The following is a 20,895-nucleotide window of genomic DNA, read 5'->3' as shown; positions in this document are numbered from 1 at the left end:
TGTATACTTACTCTACTTATTTTACTTACTTTAGACGTATTCTACTTATTTTTGCTTCTATCGCATTTACTACTGTTTATTCTATGCTATGTTGTGTTCTTATTCTGCTTATTTTGCTTACTATCGCATTTACTACTGTTTATTTTATGCTATGTGTGTTCTGTGAGCGAGCTACTGTAACTTGTCCCAATTTCCCCCCGGGGATCATTAAAGTCTTTCTGATTCTGATTCTGATTCTGATTATCATCATCATCATCATCATCATCATCATCATCATCATCATCATAATCATCATCATCAATAAATAAAAACAACTAACCCTAACACACACACACACACACACACACACACACACACACACACACACACACAAACTCTCTCTCTCTCTGCCTCTCTCTCTCTTGCATACACACATTTTGCTATGGATTTGTCAGTCCCACTACTACTCACCATTAACTCTGGAGGGGTCCATCAATCAACTGTATTGATTGACACCACAGTATACACATAGGTACCTGCTGTTTAATGTAAACACACACACATGCACACACACACACACACACACACGCACACACGCACACGCACGCACGCACGCACGCACACACACACACACACACACACACACAAATACATACTGTGCCGTAAATTGATCTCTGCTGTCCCCTAGGGTACTTTTGTATGGTGATTTGGGAGAAAAAACAAGAGCTCTTCCAGTCAAACTGCACCTTTACAGACGGGTGATATATAGCCTATACCATTTTGGTGGCATCTCGGCACGCCGAATTGCCAACGACAACGACAACAACAACCACAAACAAACAAACGTTAAGCCACACCTACTTTCAGTCTAAACCCCACCCTCTTTGGTTTAAGCCACGCCCCCTCCGAGTAGAGCTAGGGATACAGATCATTTAGTTGGTTAAACAGATGCAGAGAATGGTGAACTCGCTCATCCCTAGTGCAGAGTTTATCAATGGAGAAGATCATGTCAATGTCGGGGGGGGGGGGGGATATGATGCAATACAGAAGCAGACCGAACCAACTATTTCACAGACGTCAGTGTGTGTGTGTGTGGGGGGGGTGCAGTGTGTGTGTGTGTGTGTGGCAGTGTGTGTGTGTGTGTGTGTGTGTGTGTGTGTGTGTGTGTGTGTGTGTGTGTGTGTGTGTGGCAGTGTGTGTGTGTGTGTGTGTGTGTCCATGGTGGATAGGAGCCTTGAAGCTGGAGGGAGCTGAGTGTGTTGATGTACAGGATTTAGACACTTGACACACTCACTCCCAGAGGTCAGAATGAGGAATTTCATATCAGACTTTTTTGTGTGAAATTATTTTCTTTGGTTACATACTGTATAAGGGACTTTGTGGACTACATTAAATTTTGATTATCTCTGTTCACATTACTGTGTTTCATGTCATGTCCATGTTCAATGACATGTATAGTGTGACCTCATGGTCTAGTATGGATTTTGTTGTTTCCTCTTTTGATGTCTTAGTGACATCCCCCCCTCCACTTTTTTTTAATATAGAGGCGCCTCTATTTATATCTAGCCATTTTTAAGGTATGACAGCCTTCTGACCCGATGTGATTTTCTTATGTGTTGTGAGGGCTTTTTTCTATATTTGAGACTGTATTATATTTGTATCTGTATATATTTATTGACATGATTTAAATGCATTTTCTATCATTTTCTATCACTGGGTGAAACTTACTTCCACCGGGGTCATGTGATGATGGCCATGTGAATCATGTGACCGAGGGGAATTGGGTTATTTAAGATGGCGTTTGTCTATGTATGTTTTATGTCTGAAGAAGAGCGTGAGCTCGAACGTCACGGGTTAAATAAATCAGATTGAATGGGAGCTGCAGTGTGCAGACTCTGTTTCTCTTTCTTGTACTGATGTACAGCTGCACGCAACACGTCCACAAGTCACTTAACCTCGCGTCACCAGGCTCTTCTCGGCGAGAAAGAGCCTGGCCTCCCTTTACAAGTGATTTTGTCACCCTGACTGTTTCCGGCCTAGAGCCCGCCCTAGACAGGAAACAAGCAGCGGAAATAGCTCGTTAACTTGACAATCAGACACAACGAATAAGAAAATAAAACGGCAAACAACAAAACAAAAGATGGACGTACCGAACTAAGTTTTTGAAGAAGTTCTTGTAGAAACATCGTGGATTCACAATATCACAAATTTTAAGCCAATACAGAACTTTACTTTTCAAACAAATGGCCAGTTGATGGAATAGTTATAACGCTAGTTGTCTGTCCCCTGTTATCGATAATGGAGGATCGAGCACAACAGTTGAAGCATCTCTGCTGGCTGTGCTGGGAAAGACATGGACATTGATCATACAGTAAGATTTCACATGGCGAGTACTCCATTGTCTTTGGCCCTCCAGAAACCTTCCTCAGCAATAACTCGAAATGTGGTAACGCTACTATACAACTTGTGTTGTTGTTCTTTTCAGGCTGTAGCTAACGTAACCTCGCCGCGTCAAGCTAACGGCAACAAAGACGTTTTTTGGCGCACTTATTTCCGGTGTTGTTTCCTGTTTCCTTGGTGCCCAGACTACAAGTCACTTGTCCTCAGGAAATAGTAATCCAGTTCCTAAACTCTTGATGCTGTGTAAATTTCAGCCGGTAGATTAGGCTACTCCTGACATACAGTAGCCTACACAGACAACCAGTCGCCCTCCCCCGTGGAAGACGAACGCGCGACCCAGGCTTCCCTCTCAATGAGCGGGGTGAATCTTTCAAACACCGGTGTTACGGTAAAAGCTGTGCCCACGGGCGAGTTTGACCGGAAGGGGAAACAAAATCATTATGGGGTTCATAGTTGAGTGTAACACCACCAGTATCCGCCATCAAAGGCATTTATTCGGGTCAGGAGCCGTGAAGATGACTTAATTTACAAAAATGCCTTTTCCTCCGCTTTCTGGTCAGAGACTGCTGTTTTTGGTGAAAACGATCTACATTCAGGTGTCGATAACTAAAGAATGGATGAAGGTAAAATCAAACTTGTTTTTTGCTATGAAAGTCGAGGCTCTCTTCTTTCTTTTGGGATATTCAGTCTTTACGCAGTCATAGAAGAAAATATTCTGTGGGTCCCAGAAAATTAATGAAAATGATCAAAAACCCTAGGGGTGGCTAGTGACTTTTTCTGAAAAACTCTGGCGGCTAATGAGTTAAAAACTGAGGTATGATAGGATTAGGAAAATTATTTGAAAATGTAAGGTTTGTTTGACCTCACACCTAACATTACCAGCATCTCATTGAACCAAATGGAACATTACTTTGACTATTTAACATTATTTTGCATACGTGAACCGAATCCATGATATAGCCTATATTGATATCGAGAAAAATCATTATGATTATCATGATAATGATTTCAACCATATTGTCCAGCCCTATTTTTGCTATAACCCTCCCTGAACAAAAATGAACCAGCCGCCACAATGGAGAATATGATTTATTTGGAGGCTAGCTATTCTAATACAGGAGGGGTTGAGCTGCCGTGAAGGCCCATTGCAGAAGCAGCCAGATCCCTCAGTGCCAAATGGATGCAACACTCGCTTCATTTTGACCAAACCGGAATCAGAGTGATGCTGAGTGTGAACTGGCAGCTAAATCATCCCTCAGAAGGATAGGGCATTGACACACCTATCTGCCAAATCCATTAGCCAAATTAGGGCCATCACGGTTAAAACCAGCACAGCCGGCCCACGGCTTGCCCACAGCTGTGTCCAGCATTGACACAGTGATGCCCCCCCTCCACTTCCCCCCCACTGCATCACCGGTGGCCTGGCAGCCCGGCCAACACCTAATGACTCTGGCTATAGACACACTCACAGAGCTTCATCAGACACCATTTGAGACAATTATCTCAGCCACAGTTTAGCTTATGATAGCAATGAAAGAAACACACTACAGGGAGCTATGGCTCCTATTACAGCCAGCTTGATCGGGCCAAAATGTCCTCGCCTTGCACATGTTTGTTTATGCCTTTCACATCCAGAAGGAAACTCACTTTACACACCTTTTGATTGAAGTTAATAGAGTTGTTAATACATTCATAAAATGTTTTATTTGTATAGGTGGTTGTCTGCCTGGCTGATCACCAATGGGAGCCTCCTTGTTTATTTCCCACTGCACCCCTGGCAGAGGATGTTGTGTGCCCCCGCCCTGCAGACAGTGACAGATACAGTACAGGCTGCACAGGTTGTGTTCCCCGCCCCGCCCTGCAGACAGTGACAGATACAGTACAGGCTGCACAGGTTGTGTTCCCCGCCCCGCTCTGCAGACAGTGACAGATACAGTACAGGCTGCACAGGTTGTGTTCCCCGCCCTGCCCTGCAGACAGTGACAGATACAGTACAGTCTGCACAGGTTGTGTGCCCCGCCCCGTCCTGCAGGCAGTGACAGATACAGTACAGTCTACACAGGTTGTGTGCCCCCGCCCCGTCCTGCAGGCAGTGACAGATACAACAGTCTACACAGATTGTGTGCCCCCGCCCTGCAGGCAGTGACAGATACAGTACAGTCGGCACAGGTTGTGTGCCCCCGCCCTGCAGGCAGTGACAGATACAGTACAGGCTGCACAGGTTGTGTTCCCCGCCTCGCCCTGCAGGCAGTGACAGATACAGTACAGTCTGCACAGGTTGTGTCCCCCCGCCCTTCAGACAGTGACAGGTAGGCCTACAGTATGCAGGTTGACAGAGATGACAGCAGGGCTGTCTGTGGCAGTTAACCATAACAATTGTGCATTTTGCATAAAAGCACATCATTTGGTACATTTATAGCCAAAGGCATTCGAAAAAGAATTTGATATCGGGGCATCTTGAATTTGGTTGGAAAAAAGAGGCAATTTTCTGCAGCCAAGATCTGGCAGCGTTTGGAAATTGTAACTGCAATAAAGTTGTGTCGACTAATCTGATATGGATGAGCTTGACGTCAAATCATGATTAATTCAAATTTGGGACTTTAGAATTGCTCAGAAGCTTCCTTCTATCTCACAATTCAAGACTCAAAGTAATTTGCCATAACTGCCCAAACCTAATCCCTTGGATTGTGAGATAGAAAGAAGCTTCTGAGCAATTATAAAGATCCAAATTTGAATTCCTCATCATAAGAAATGTATGATTTGACACACCAAGATCATCATCTTATTGCAATTTCCATATAGGCTGCCAGTCTGTCCATCCCTCCCCCTCCCCCAATTCATGATGTCTTCTTCTTTTTCTTTTTGGAATGCCTTTGGCTAAGTCTACCAGATACGCTTTTATCACAAATGCACACTTGTTATGGACATTTTTAGCTATACAGTAAACTGCCCCACTGGTCCTGCTGACAGAGAGTAGGGAGAGTCACTGCTGCGCCCCGAGGCTGCCTCCACCTAGCGGTGCGCCTGGACCACAGAGCTGCTGCTCTGCCCTCAGCTGTGCGCAAAACGCCTTTCACCCACTTAACCGCAACAATACAGGACGAGCGTTTCATTGCACATGACAGTCTACTAAGCGCCTGTCTAAAAGCTCTTGAGATGAGAGCGGGTTCTGCCTATGACGATCTACACTAGACTTTGAGGCGCTGCCTATGCGTAAGGGACCGGAGAGCTCCGTTTTTGATCCGAGCAAGCGACACGCCCCCAACGAGGGAGGGAGAGTTGAGAGAGAGAGCGAGAGAGAGAGAGCAAGTAACTTGAGTTTCCGTTGCTCTCACTCTGCTGCAACCGGCAACCTGTGTGACTGGAGAGCAGAGGAGAGCAGAGCGGGAGCCGCATGTGTTACTTGCCTGCAGCCCATCATCCAGACCAGGCTACTGATCTCTCTACCACCACCGCGGCGCCGCGCTGTGTGCCCGCTCCGTGCTCCGCACCGCTCGGCTCCCCGCTCCCCTGCACCACGCTGTGGATTTCAGAGGTGCAGCTGGGGCGACGGGGGGGCACATCTCCACACAGCTGCTGCTGCACTTGTCGCAGCGGGCTGGTCGTTGGGCACTGAGGCAGCTAGGATCTCTGTCTGACTTGTTCTGGGCTTTTCCTCTGGACGGGGCTGGAGAGGGACACCGGGGACGGGAGAGAGCATGTCCTTGGTGTGTCTCTGGGTCGGGGGCAGGTGAATCATCTCCATGCTGGACTTGTTGCTGTTGCTTGCAGGCCAGAGGGAATATTCTTGGAAATGTTTGGTTCCAGTGTGATCGCTTGATGCTTCTAACCCAGGGCTGAGCGCGGAGAGAGCAAGCACCGGGAGAGGATAAACGAACCTGGATCTTATGAAAGAGAAGACGCGTTTTAATAGCGGTTCCTTTCATGTGGAGGTGAGTTGTCCTTTTGGCAACATGGTCGCGGTTTTTGTAGCATTTGCTTTTGAGCGTTCAAACAACCGACTATGTGGATTATGCGTTGCTTTATTGCGGTTCCAGACTGTTTAAATACTACTATTAGCCTATAATGTGTGTGTGTGTGTGTGTGTTTAGCTGCACAACTCAGGATAAAGGCAGCTGCCTGAATGCGTACTGTAAAGTTGCCTATGGCAGTGGTGCAACCAGGGGGCACCACCAGGGGTCATTGGCGCAGGGGGTAAGTGGTTAAGGGGTAATTGTTAAATGTCACTATTATTATTGTTACTATTATTTCATTACAATAAGTTAACAATAATTAGAAAGTGTGGAAGATTGACTGTTTTGATTTGATTTAGTATAGGCATGGAATTCTGGACAAAATCAGGCTATATCTAACAAGACAAATATTCACAGATTTGGGTCCATGACCCTAATGTGAAGCAAATCCTTGATCTGAAAAATGTTGAGATGGCGTTGCAGAGAAAGTCAGCTGAAATTCTAGCCAACGCATCTGTTGCCTGTACGCTCAGGGTTTCTGCATGCTCCTCTTCTCTCCAGATGCCATCTCGCTGCTCCATCGTTCCGTGATCGTCTCACTGAGCGCCCAGTGATCCACAGCTTGGCCCTGAGCTCCTCCCACCACCGCACCCGGCCTCAGCATGGCAGCGGGGGTGGCGTCATGGCTGCCTTTCGCCCGGGCGGCGGCCATAGGATGGATGCCGGTGGCCAGTGCGCCTATGCCGGTGCCCCCCAAGCACAAGCGGCGAACGCAGGACGCCCTCATCGTGATCAACGTGAGCGGCACAAAGTTCCAGACGTGGCCCAGCACTCTGGAACGCTACCCGGACACCTTGCTGGGCAGCACGGAGAAAGAGTTTTTCTTCCACGAGGACAGCAACGAGTACTTTTTCGACCGCGACCAGGACCTCTTCAGGCACATCCTCAACTTCTACCGCACCGGGAAGCTCCATTACCCGCGGCACGAGTGCATCTCCGCGTACGACGAGGAGCTCGCCTTCTTCGGCATCATCCCGGAGATCATAGGTGACGTGGGAATTTAACCATAAAGACCCCCTAAAGTCATGTTTTAAGATGTATGTCAAATACTCTACTTTGAGTACTAATTTGTGTCTGAGATGGTGCCCCCGCAAACAAGTTTAATTATCCAGTTAAAATCCGTAAAATCGCATCTAGGCTACTCCCTGATTAAAAATCCCAGTGTCTATGAATACACAAATATATTTCACCTCACAAGTTTTCCTGCTGGACACAAACTTGTATAAGTCACATCACATTTGTATAAGTTGAATATTGGACTGGGATTGGCTCCCAAAGTATTTGTCACAAATCATGCTCATAGGGCGCCTCCTAAACATCTGATTTTCAGAGACGTTCCACTTTTAGCGGATGAATGTGAAAACGGCCTTCTAGTGTCAAACTCTGCACAGACATCATTCTGCACAGTGAAGCTTAAACACATCCAACTGAAGGAACAAAAAGAAACACATATTTTTGACTTTAGGCGGTCTTTAATCATCATTACTTAATTACACTTTCTTACACCTTTAACCTCTCTATACATCCTATTTAATCCTATAGCTTGACACACACACACACACACACACACACACGCAGATCAATCTGTCAGTCAGTCATTCAGCAGTCAGTCAATCAATCAATCAATCAATCAATCAGGAATAGTGACTTGGAGACAACCGGTCTATGTCCATGTATGTCTTTATCTAGGCTATAATTACCGAGGTCGGTACTACCGTACTTCAGCTTACATCAGCAGAAACCTGATAAGACTCCAAGACTGTATTTAAACAAGTCCAAAACCCATATTCCTTCGAAGATTGTACTACCGACTTGCCCGCTGTGAATTCTCCCTTTGTCGCAAGAGATCATATTAAAATTCAAGTAAGCTGAACCTCTGACTCCAGAACTTTCCCTACTACAACAGGGGACTGCTGCTATGAAGAATACAAAGACCGGCGGCGGGAGAACCAGGAGCGGATCCAGGACGACGAGGAGATGAACGAAAGCAATGACATGGTGGTGCCCGACCTGACCTTCCGGGAGTCCACGTGGCGGGCCTTCGAGAACCCGCACACCAGCACCATGGCCCTGGTGTTCTACTACGTCACGGGCTTCTTCATCGCCGTGTCGGTGCTGGCCAACGTGGTGGAGACGGTGCCGTGCGGCATGTCGCCCAACCGCGTGAAGGAGGCGTCTTGCGGCGAGCGCTACGCCTTGGCCTTCTTCTGCCTGGACACCGCCTGCGTCATGATCTTCACGGTGGAGTACCTGCTCCGCCTGCTGGCCGCGCCCAGCCGCTACAAGTTCATGAAGAGCGTCATGAGCGTCATCGACGTGGTGGCCATCATGCCCTACTACATCGGCCTGGTGATGACGGATAATGAGGACGTGAGCGGGGCCTTCGTCACGCTGCGTGTCTTCCGCGTGTTCAGGATTTTCAAGTTCTCGCGGCACTCGGCGGGCCTGCGCATCCTGGGCTACACGCTGAAGAGCTGCGCGTCCGAGCTGGGCTTCCTCCTCTTCTCCCTCACCATGGCCATCATCATCTTCGCCACCGTCATGTTCTACGCTGAGAAGGGCTCCTCGGCCAGCAAGTTCACCAGCATCCCGGCCGCCTTCTGGTACACCATCGTCACCATGACCACCCTGGGGTAGGTGGAGCTGTGTGTGTGTGGGTGCCAGGGGCGGAGTTAGTGGTTTGGGGGTCCTAGGCAAAGGCAAGCATAGGGCCCAACTGGATCCCCCCTTAATCCCAACTCTCTTGCTTCTCTCTCAGCTACTGATGCAGTGACAAGGAAAATGAGCTTAAAGTCAAGTGGCAAAATCACCCACAAATACTGTAGCCCATTATAGGCTGACTAGGTAAGGGGGTGACCAAGACTCAAGGATTGAAATAATTCATTGTAACGAAAATGGGTATAAATTGACTAAAAATAAATTTATTAGTCCTATTCCTGTCTTTTGTGGGGCCCTCCGGCTGTGGGGCCCAAGGCAGTCGCCTCCCTTTGCCTAATGGTGAGAGTGCCCCTGTGTAGTGTGTATGTGTGTGTGTGTGTAGGGGGGGGGTCACCCTGGGTCAAACCTCGGGCGGGCAGCACATCACACTGCCACATTATGGGTGTATTAGGAGCCTGAATGCAGCGGTTTCCCCTCTGTTCATCAGCAAGATTGAAACAGAGGTGAGAGGGAGCGAGGAGCAGCACTGTTCAGTGTGAAATGCAGTAACGCGTGGCTTAACTCAACCCTGATCTGGAAGGGAAATATTCATCAAACTATGAAACGTAGAAGTGTAATTTGTTGGAAATTACTATGAAACGTAGAAGTGTAATTTGTTGGAAATGAGTTTCAAATGTGTGTGTGTGTGTGTGTGTGTGTGCCTGTGTGTGCCTGTGTGTGTGTGTGTGTGTGTGTGTGTGTGAGAGTGAGAGAGAGAGAGAGCGAGAGAGAGCCGATAGGCTACCCAAGTTTTTCTCCGTCTTTCCTAGAGAGAGAGAGAGAGAGCGTGTGTGTGTGAGAGAGAGAGAGAGAGAGAGAGAGAGAGAGAGAGGTGAGTCTAGCTATAATGGCCTATCTGCAACCTCCATTTTGCACCCTCGGTGGGAGGCTTAGAGCACTTTAGCAGAGCAGGAAACCGTTCACTATTCCGGCGACATCTGACCCATCTGACAGCACTGACAATCACACAGAGACCATAGAGACAGATAGCATAGCTCTGAACAGAGGGGGGAGAAATGACACCGGTGGATCACACACAGAGCAGCAGCAGGGAGTCAAATGTCTCCCATCATCCGTTTACATTTTACATTAATCCCCCACCCCCCCAAGCTCGCTTCCCCCCCAACGAAGCATCCGTGATACTTCTGTCTGTTTTGCTTCTCAGTGTGTTACACTGTTCCATGCTGTCCAAAGGGAATAGGGGACCGTACAGCTCTGCTGCTGTCCATGGTGCTGAAATAGAGCTTGGAGTATATTAGGAGGCCGTTACAGCTCTGCTGCTGTCCATAGTGCTGAAATAGAGCTTGAAGTGTATTAGGGGGCCGTTACAGCTCTGCTGCTGTCCATAGTGCTGAAATAGAGCTTGAAGTGTATTAGGGGGCCGTTACAGCTATGCTGCTGTCCATAGTGCTGAAATAGAGCTTGAAGTGTATTAGGAGGCCGTTACAGCTCTGCTGCTGTCCATGGTGCTGAAATAGAGCTTGGAGTGTATTACAGTATGCTGTCGGGTGGAAAGCATGTAGCTCCAACATGTCAAGTTTTCAAGAAGTAAGATAGCTTAAGAAGTAAGATAGCGTAAGCAGCAGGTTTTTTTTAGCTGGACGAGCATGTTTGGCTTTATCCAATTAAGGCTCGTAGCTAAAACATGACAAAACAGCCTAATTGGAGTCGCAAGGTTTCCACATGAGTAGAGCGATATGAAGTGCCGTGGATCACAGTATTCTTAGGCCTGGTTCATGACATGCCGGGAGCAAGAGCTGGTAAACTTAATAAACAACTTTTAGTGGCCAAAATAATGAATTAAAATTTTTCATAGAAATATGTCAGCCTAACTTTTTCAATCCTATTGCATATGTGGAACCCAGTGCTCGATACACCAATAAGAGGAGATTTGGATTTCTTTCTACCACCTTCATACTAAGTACAGCGTGTTTGTTTGTTTGTTCTTCCCCCCAATGGGTCTTGCGCCGTCCGAGTTGCTGAACTGGGCATGCAAAAAGCAAAACCAATCGAAATGAGCATATTTACAATTCCTCAGATGTTGAGTTGTCTTAACTCTTGATTGTAACTCCTCAGATGTTGAGTTCTCTTAACTCTTGATTGTAATTCTTCATCTTTCACAACAAAAGACAGTGGATTGGAGGAAATAATGAAAGGTTTGCTTTGCGTCGGTTCTGATAAGGTTTGCACACACTCGTGTCTTGTTGATGATTGGCTACACTGCCTGTGTAAGCTGATTGGCTACACTGCAGGTGTAAGCTGATTGGCTACACTGCAGGTGTAAGCTGATTGGCTACACTGCAGGTGTAAGCCTCCATTGTGAGAGGCTGAGAGAGGGTATCGTATCGTAACGGCTTATTCTTCCCACTTTCTGCTATCAGGATAATACCTCTGCTGGACGCTTATGAAGAGGCAGATGAGAGAGAGAGAGAGAGAGAGAAGAGACAGAGAGAAACAGAGTTGAGAGAGAGAGAGAGAGAGAGAGAGAGAGAGAGAGAGAGAGAGAGAGAGAGAGAGAGAGAGAGAGAGAGAGAGAGAGAGAGAGAGAGAGAGAGAGAGAGAGAGAGAGAGAGAGAGAGAGAGAGAGAGAGAGAGAGCACAACAAAGGCATTATTATTGTCCCATTGCCCATGGGCTTGGCAGGTGTTAACTGAAGCTAAGTGACTCTTTGTTACAGAGTGTAAACAAACAAGCACCTGGTCCTATTCAGCAGCACTCTGCTCTGAAATACAGCTTGTAGTACCTCAGGACACACATGAAGGACAGCAGCACTCTGCTCTGAAACACAGCTTGTAGTACCTCAGGACACATGAAGGACAGCAGCACTCTGCTCTAAAAGACAGCTTGTAGTACCTCAGGACACACATGAAGGACAGCAGCACTCTGCTCTGAAACACAGCTTGTAGTACCTCAGGACACCTCAGGACACACATGGTATTTTCTTGCATTAAATACCAAGAAAACAGTGGCTATGGTTTTCTCGAAAAAACCCATCTTAAACCCACATCTTAACATCCTTGTGGGAGGGGTGGAGATAGAAACTGTGGATGAGTTTAAGTATCTAGGGCTCACTTTGGACTCCACACTCTCTTTCAAGAGTCACATAAAAAAGGTATCGAACACTCTAAAATTCAATCTCTGCAATTTTAGGCAGATTAGAGCATCTCTGACTGACAGTGCGGCTCTAACCTTTCTTCATTCAATGATTTTTGCACATATAGACTACTGCCTCACGAGCTGGTCCTTCACAGGAGTAACCACCTTGAAGTCCATCGAGTCTCTATATAAAAAGGCCCTGAAAATCTTAGATAAGAAACCTATATCTTACCATCATTGCAATATACTTCTAAAGTACAAGCTCCTCAGCTTTGACAATTATAAAAAAATTAAAATTGCTTGTATGATTTATAAAATTCTTCATGGGCTAGCACCACCTCCTTTAGAATGCTTTATCAAACGGAGAGCTACCCAGAACATCACACGAAGCTCGTCGAGAGGCGACTGTGAACTACCTCTGAGACGGTCCTCTATCGGACAAAATGTTTTGTCCTATGGGGGTAGCAAACTATGGAATAGCCTACCAATGTCAGTCAGAGAGAGTAGCAGTTTTCACACCTTTAAGGGGCTGTTAAAGTCATGGCTCAGATCAAATCAAATCTGCGACCACATTTAAACCCTTCTGTTTCATGTGTTGTTTTTGTATGTCCTTGAAAATCCTATGTCCACCTTGGTCAATGTCCCTAATGTTTCCTGTTTTTGTTTCATTTGTGTTGCATACCGGAATTGAAGGTCTGTGTGTGCCCACTTGAATTGCAAAGTTGAATGCCTCCTTCATGTATATGTATGTCTCCTCTCCTTTCTACCCTATGTGTATGTATATGTCACTTACATTGCTGTATGTGTATGTATGCCCTATGTATGCACTAATTTTTCTGTTTCTTCTTTTAAACTTTTTTGTACCTCACCTGTCGAGGGACTACGGATGGAAATTAGCTAAGGCTATAATCCGGCACATTTACATGCAAATGTTCATTAATGCTGCACTGTCCCTGAAATAAATAAATAAATAAATAAATAAAATAAGGACAACAGCACTCTGCTCTAAAAGACAGCTTGTAGTACCTCAGGACACACATGAAGGACAGCAGCACTCTGCTCTAAAAGACAGCTTGTAGTACCTCAGGACACACATGAAGGACAGCAGCACTCTGCTCTGAAACGCAGCTTGTAGTACCTCAGGACACACATGAAGGACAGCAGAACTCTGCTCTGAAACACAGCTTGTAGTACCTCAGGACACACATGAAGGACAGCAGCACTCTGCTCTGAAACACAGTGTGTAGTACCTCAGGACACACATGAAGGACAGCAGCACTCTGCTCTGAAACACAGCTTGTAGTACCTCAGGACACACATGAAGGACAGCAGCACTCTGCTCTGAAACGCAGCTTGTAGTACCTCAGGACACACATGAAGGACAGCAGCACTCTGCTCTGAAACACAGCATGTAGTACCTCAGGACACACATGAAGGACAGCAGCACTCTGCTCTGAAACACAGCTTGTAGTACCTCAGGACACACATGACGGACAGCAGCACTCTGCTCTGAAACGCAGCTTGTAGTACCTCAGGACACACATGAAGGACAGCAGCACTCTGCTCTGAAACACAGCGTGTAGTACCTCAGGACACACATGAAGGACAGCTAGCACTCTGCTCTGAAACACAGCTTGTAGTACCTCAGGACACACATGAAGGACAGCAGCACTCTGCTCTGAAACACAGCTTGTACACATGAAGAACAGCAGCACTCTGCTCTGAAACACAGCTTGTAGTACCTCAGGACACACATGAAGGACAGCAGCACTCTGCTCTGAAACACAGCTTGTAGTACCTCAGGACACACATGAAGGACAGCAGCATTCTGCTCTGAAACATAGCTTGTAGTAGGCTACCTCAGGACACAGATGAAGGACAACAGTGATGCTTACTGACGCTTTTTCAATCTAGATGATGGAGTAATGATGGTAGGGTTGTTTGACTGGTATATGAGTAGACTTTTTTATCAAGTTTTTTCTGATTTTCTCTACAATTGTACTTGTCCAATTGTAATTGTACTTGTCTCACTATACTCTTTGGCTGTGTTCAGACCAGAAAAATAAACCGGAAATGGCGCCATGACACTTTTCCTCCGTATAGAGTAAAAACGTTATATCAGAGTGTATCAGAGACAGAGTACGTTATAAATATAGCCACGTTAAAAACAACTAACCAACGCTGGTGGTCCGTATGGAAACAGCGTTACTCAAAATGGTTAAAAGTTATATCAATTTGGTCATTATAGTGGCGTTTTACTGCCATGTAACATAACTAACGTTAGCCGCTAGCATTAGCCACAGTAGCCGATTACCCACAATGCCTTGCATTATCCCAGCACCCAGGAAGGCTCGCGCTACATTTAATGTGTAAAATAAAGCTGATAATATACAATTTGATTATTTAATCGTCTGGCCCTTTCAAAAAGTACATCACAAACGGACAGCCCTGCTTCATCCTCGCTCAAAACGGGTCTATTGGAGTGAATGGAGATGTTGTAACTTAGGGTTGTGCCGATTGGCGATCGGATCGTATATTGCCGACTCAATGGCTGAAATGACGATGGATTTTCCGTAGCCGATCTCCATCGGCCCCGCCCCCCGCATGTGGCTGCTGCCTGACACAGCCGTGTGACTGAGTGTGTGTTCTTCAGACTATTAGTGAATACATGCTACTACTACCGTTTATTTAAACATGCTTCTGATGTCTGCAATGAGCCTCGTTAATAAAATCTTTAATGACAAATCTGTTGTCATTGTCGGTTGTCCTTTGTTCTGTCTCATCTCGTCTTTATTTCCTCATTCGCCACATGCCGCGCCACCTGGCATGCAAAACTACTCTGTGCTCAGCTCCATAAGAGTAACGTTATATGTAGACGTAGGCAGGCACAATGACCGATGAATAAAACGTTGTTATACCGTAGTTTTAGGGGGTTGGGTTGAGAGGGCGATGACATCGTGCATTGGTGATGTCAAAGGGTGGCAATTGGACGATCTGACTGTGTGGTCAAGATCGCGCAACTCTATTGTAACTCTTCTATTATAGCTCTGGCGTTAGCTAATGATCACATGATGAGTTGGCCATGATGTAACAGACAACCACATTTTGGGCATTTTGGAGGGCAATTTGCTGAAAATGATACAGTTTGTACAATTCCAACAGTTTAGTATAAAATGTGGAGATTTTGATCAGAATCCTTCACACACCACCCCAAAAGCCATATATGGTTAAATGCTGGACAAAAAGTGTTTTGGGGGGGGGGTTTAATTACACTTTAAGGATACTGGTATTGGTACTAATTTTTAAAACGATACCCAGCCCTACTCCCTGACTACATACACAGAGAAGCAGAGTGTGCGTCTTTCACTCTCTTTGTACATTACCATGTCCGTATCTTCGCATTCTGGCTGTGTGGAGAGCCAGAACCAGTAAAACCCATGTTAGCGGCTAACCCTCTTGCCAACCCTCTTGCCCTGCCCCTCCTGGCCCCTCATTGGCCCCTTCTAATTGAATAATTAGGAGATTTAGTCAGTGCGAGCGGGGCCAATTAAATCACCCCTTCCCTAATTGGCTTATTCAATGTCAAAGCTCATCCACTGCTGCGGCAGTTGTCAGTGTTAAAGCTGAGGAGAGAAGGAAAGGAGAGAGGCTAATAGACTGACGAGCAGGTCCAGTGGGGAAGAGAAGAGAATTGAAAAGTAGATTTTTTTTTTGAAGGTAGCGCACTGTAGCACTGTAAATCAGAGTGAGCAGCGGCAGCCACCCTTTACAGTCTGTTTAGCCTGGACATTTTCACTTTTCTTCACCAGTAATGGAAAAGTCTGTCATCTCACCCGTGAATATCCAGGCACTGTACGACCTTTGCAGCCCACTGTAACTTATGGTAGAGTGTCATAGGCTCTGAAATACCAGGTCTTTCTCTATCGTGTCTTGTTTCTACACCTTGGAGAGGTTTTGGATCCCTGGCTGGGCGATGGTGGCTAATTCACTCTGTAAAGACACAACCAGCTAGCTGCTCTCTGGTGAAATGATTAGATTTGAACTCGGAATCAATCAGAGTGATGGAAAGTGATGCGTTAAGGGGATGGAGAATATGGATGGACGGTGAAGGAGAGGAGAACCTGTAGCACTGAATTGATGTCGCAAAGGTCGTGGTGGGGGGGTAGGGGTCATGCAATAATGAGTGGGTGTGTGTGTGAGGTTAGTATGTGTGTGTGTGTGCGTGTGCGTGTGCGTGTGTGTGTGTGTGCCCGTGTGTGTGTGTGCGTGTGCGTGTGTGTGAGGTTAGTGTGTGTGTGTGTGTGTGTGTGTGTGTGTGCGTGTGTGTGTGTGTGTGTGTGTGTGTGTGTGTGTGTGTGCGTGTGTGTGTGTGAGGTTAGTGTGTGCGCAGGCAGCCAGGTGGGGCTATGCAACTCTCAGGTGACTCTCATTACAGACTTTGATGCAGGGCTGTGGCCAGAGAGGCACGCAGCTCCGCCCGCAGCAGACACGCAACAACACACATGTATTATTTACTCGCTTCACCTACCTCCTACTGCTCGCACCGACCTGATCAAGCCAGCTAAATGAGTTAGAGAGAGAGAGAGAGAGAGAAGCAGAGAGAGAGAGAGGTCTGGACTTTGCTAGCCTGAGGGATGTAAACCTGTCGGTTGCTTCCGTGGCAGCAGATGCTTTTCAAAGTGAACACTAGCTTTCAGCACTGCGGCTGTGGAAGTGTTTGGAACGGTGACAAAACAATCCATGCCCTGAAAAGGTCGGCGACGATGACTTCTGTTTGTGGCCAATTTAATTTGGTTCCCTTATCTTCAGCCACATGCGACGCTAGTTTTTGACTATGTTTGCATGGACTGCAATATTCCGATATTAACATGATTAAGACAATACTCTGAAGACACTGTCATGTAAACAACATTTTCTGATGGTCTTAACCCGAATAAGGTCATAGTCGGAGTAAGCAATAGTCATGGAGTATTGTGATCTTAGTACTCTATCTACTCTATATATCTATCTCTCTATCTCTCTATCTCTCTATCTATATACCTATCTATCTATCTATCTATCTATCTATCTATCTATCTTTCTATCTATCTATCTATCTATCTATCTATCTATCTATCTATTAGGGATGGGCATTTCTAGCAAAAACACTATTCGAAATTCGCTGGCCAAAGTCGACTTTTAATCGAAATTCGAAAAAAAAAAAAAAAAGTAAAAAAAAAAAAAAATGTAAAAAAAAAAAAAAAAAAAAAAAAAAAAAAAAAAAAAATGGGGGTGAGTGAAATGTTGCATTGTCTCCCCTGATTCTAAGTCTAAGGCTTTATTAATGAATAGAAAAAGCTTCTGCTGTGGATTTTTAGCTCAAACAAGCATTGCACCACTGAAGTAAAGAACATGAACATGAACATTGACATTTTCGAAAATAAAAAACAGTTTTGACAATCATGAGTGGTTCATTAAATATTTAGTAGGCTCAGGTCTGAGTGCCAAAGGGGTGCCAAAGTTACCCCCTCTCCCTCTTCATGGGATTTCATCCGCCATTCATTTTTCCATAAACCTTGCTTAAAATGCTTATAAAAATTGTTTTACTTGCTCAAACCAAGCGATTCGACTATACTTAGAATCAGGGGAGACAATGCAACATTTCACTCACAAAAAAAAAAAAAAAAAAAAAAAAAATCGAATTTCGACTTTCAATAATAAAAGTTGACCTTGATAATAACAACGATTATTCGAAAATTCGAAATTCGATGCCCATCCCTACTATCTATCTATCTATCTATCTATCTATCTATCTATCTCTCTATCTCTCTATCTATCTCTCTATCTCTCTATCTCTCTATCTCTCTATCCATCTATCCATCTACCCATCTATCCATCTATCCATCTATCTATACATGTTAACACCTTAATCACACTATAATGTCCTATCGGATTTTTTGCAGCATTTTGCCACACATATGGCAGTCAAACTGCTTGACAACACATGCTCTAGCTTCCAGCAAGTGTTGCACAACCTGTTTACAGAAGACAAGATGGCTGCCACCTGCAAAAAGAACTGCCAACATCTTGTCCCTAACATAGTTAGCGACATTACAAAACGGCTTTCAGGTTATATTCAGGAGGGAAACCAAAGAGCGTGGAAGGAAAGAGCCAACACTCCGATGTATTTTTTGGAAACAGACGCTAGAGGCGCTGCGGTAGCGCCAAAGCAGCACCGCCGCCATATTGGCCCCAAAAATCTGCCTTGCGTCAACAACAGCAGCAGCACAATACAGACAGAGAGTAACACTGACCTCAGGTTAGGAGAGAAGGGCCTTCAAGTGCCCAGCATGGCACTGGTGGATTTAATCATAGCTAACTTCAGAAAAAAGATCACCTCACTTACTCACTGCTCACAGCTCACTGTTCAGAGAGAGGGGAACTGGGGGGAGTAGCGTGATTGCCCCATGCCCAATATTCTGCTGTGGAAACTCCTCGCTGTCGGGTGAAAAGAAGGAGTTAGCACATGTATGGGAGGAAGCATGTTGAGTCTACAACTCTCACCAGATTGGCAGAGGAGGGGGTGGAGCAAACAACCGGGACAGCAGGGGCCAAGTACAATTGGGGAGAAAATGGACGCAAAATCTAAAAAAAATAAAAATCCATGATAAATAAAACATAAAAGACTTAAAATCAGATGGGGAAAAGTCTTCAAATCAGAGAAAAAATGTGTGTTACCTGAAGTAATATTCAGGAAACACTTAAGGTATCATAAGCATGTTACAAACCCCTTGTGAGCGGATGATAATTATTCTAATCAGAGCATTATATAATAAACAATGTGCAAAGCAGGGGCATCAAAGGGCAATTGCATCGGTAATGATATGATATGAAATTGAATTCAATGAGTTTACCTCTGCTTCTTCTAATGGGTTTATAATCTCCTTGTAATGCAGCACAATGCACTTCAAGTAAAGTGCTACAAAAAAAGAAAAAAAATAGGATGAGATCATTTTAATTGCTTCCAATGCGCTTGTTTCAAGAAAGGTTTTGCAAATTATTGAAAGAAGAGCCAAGTGTAAATGTCTCAACCCGGCCCGCTGGCAGAGGTAGTCATATTTGAGTAGTAATATTTGATTAAATATGAAATAATTATTATCAGTAATTATGCAATGACGTGCAGTGCAGTGACGTCTTTTTGAGACCTCACTTGATAAGACTTCCCCTGTCTTATCTCGCCAAAGGGGAAGTAATGACTTTGCTCCCGTGCGATGTGCGGTGTGCTTTATCACGGAAATGAGCAGAATCGAGTGTCACACTGATCTACAGGAGGTCAAGTGGTATGACAGTGCCGTGACACGATGACCACACACACATTTAGCCATGTAACCTCACGACTCACTACATGGGACATGGAAATTAGCCTCATATCTGAATTACTGCAAAGTCCTATACAGCTGTCCTATTGAGTCTATTAGTGGGATTATATGTTCATGTGTAGGAATGGAGGAAGGATATGGAGTAATGGAGTAAGGATATGGAGGAATGGAGGATATATATATATATATATATATATATATATATATATATATATATATATATATATATATATATATATATATACATATATATATATATGACAATCACTTTGGATCTAAAATAACCCGTTTTCCAAACATGACTTTGCGTAAAGAAGTGGTCTCTTGGTAGCCTGATATCAGACTGAAGTGTCAACTCCTTACTCCATTTCCATCATCTGTTTAAGTTATTGTTATGAGGGGAATCCCCCCGGGGAATTCCATTTTCCCAAACGGATCCGTCTGGATCTAACGTTAGTAAATCACTAGAGACCAACAGATCCGTCTGGATCTAACGTTAGTAAATCACTAGAGACCAACAGATCCGTCTGGATCTAACGTTAGTAAATCACTAGAGACCAACGGATCTGTCTGGATCTAACGTTAGTAAATCACTAGAGACCAACGGATCTGTCTGGATCTAACGTTAGTAAATCACTAGAGACCAACGGATCTGTCTGGATCTAACGTTAGTAAATCACTAGAGACCAACGGATCTGTCTGGATCTAACATTAGTAAATCACTAGAGACCAACGGATCTGTCTGGATCTAACGTTAGTAAATCACTAGAGACCAACGGATCTGTCTGGATCTAACATTAGTAAATCACTAGAGACCAACAGATCTGTCTGGATCTAGCGTTAGTAAATCACTAGAGACCAACGGATCCATCTGGATCTAATGTTAGTAAATCCAGTGGGGAGAAGGTAAGAAAACATCTCCCCTTTGAATAAATGCCTTCAAAGCAGAGTGTTGTTCGGATTTCAAAGTAAGTGGTATTTTTAATCAATTTAAAACAACATCTATCTTGTCTGGCGGCCGCGCCTTTGTTCTTATTACTCCTCAGCGCACTTGACAACCACCGGGCGGGCGGCATGACGCTGATTGGCTAATTGTTAGTCCCCCTTGGCACTCATTGGCTAATCATTCTGTTAACCGAAGACCCAGGCAAGTCTCTTGGGTCAACTTGCTACGCCCCTTTAGGAGGCTAGCGGCAGGTCCTGAGTGTATTGGAGTCAATGGGAGAAGTGAATGTGAGCACAGATTATTGCTCTATAGTCACCAAAGTAAATATTGACCCATTTTTCACAAGCCACATAATCTTCTGAACATTCTGACACTATGGCATTTTTCAGACAGACAGACCAGGAGA

General features: G+C 45.1%; 1 protein-coding gene across 1 annotated transcript in view; it reads left to right on the top strand.

Annotated features, from left to right (window-relative positions):
* Positions 1-6,994: 6,994 nt before the first annotated feature.
* The window catches only part of kcnd2 (potassium voltage-gated channel, Shal-related subfamily, member 2), a gene marked incomplete at both ends in the record, with an annotated part of 471,845 nt that continues 457,944 nt past the window's right edge, over positions 6,995-20,895 (top strand). The window contains 2 exons of the mRNA XM_083652037.1: positions 6,995-7,379; positions 8,299-9,025. Of these exons, the coding sequence (XP_083508163.1) occupies positions 6,995-7,379; positions 8,299-9,025 (1,112 nt within the window). The remainder of the gene's footprint in view (positions 7,380-8,298; positions 9,026-20,895) is intronic.

This window comes from Poromitra crassiceps (assembly GCF_964638095.1).
Source record: "Poromitra crassiceps genome assembly, chromosome: 2".
Lineage (NCBI taxonomy): Eukaryota > Metazoa > Chordata > Actinopteri > Beryciformes > Melamphaidae > Poromitra > Poromitra crassiceps.
Note: the sequence above shows the minus strand (reverse complement) of the source record. Positions and strands in the feature narration are given on the sequence as shown.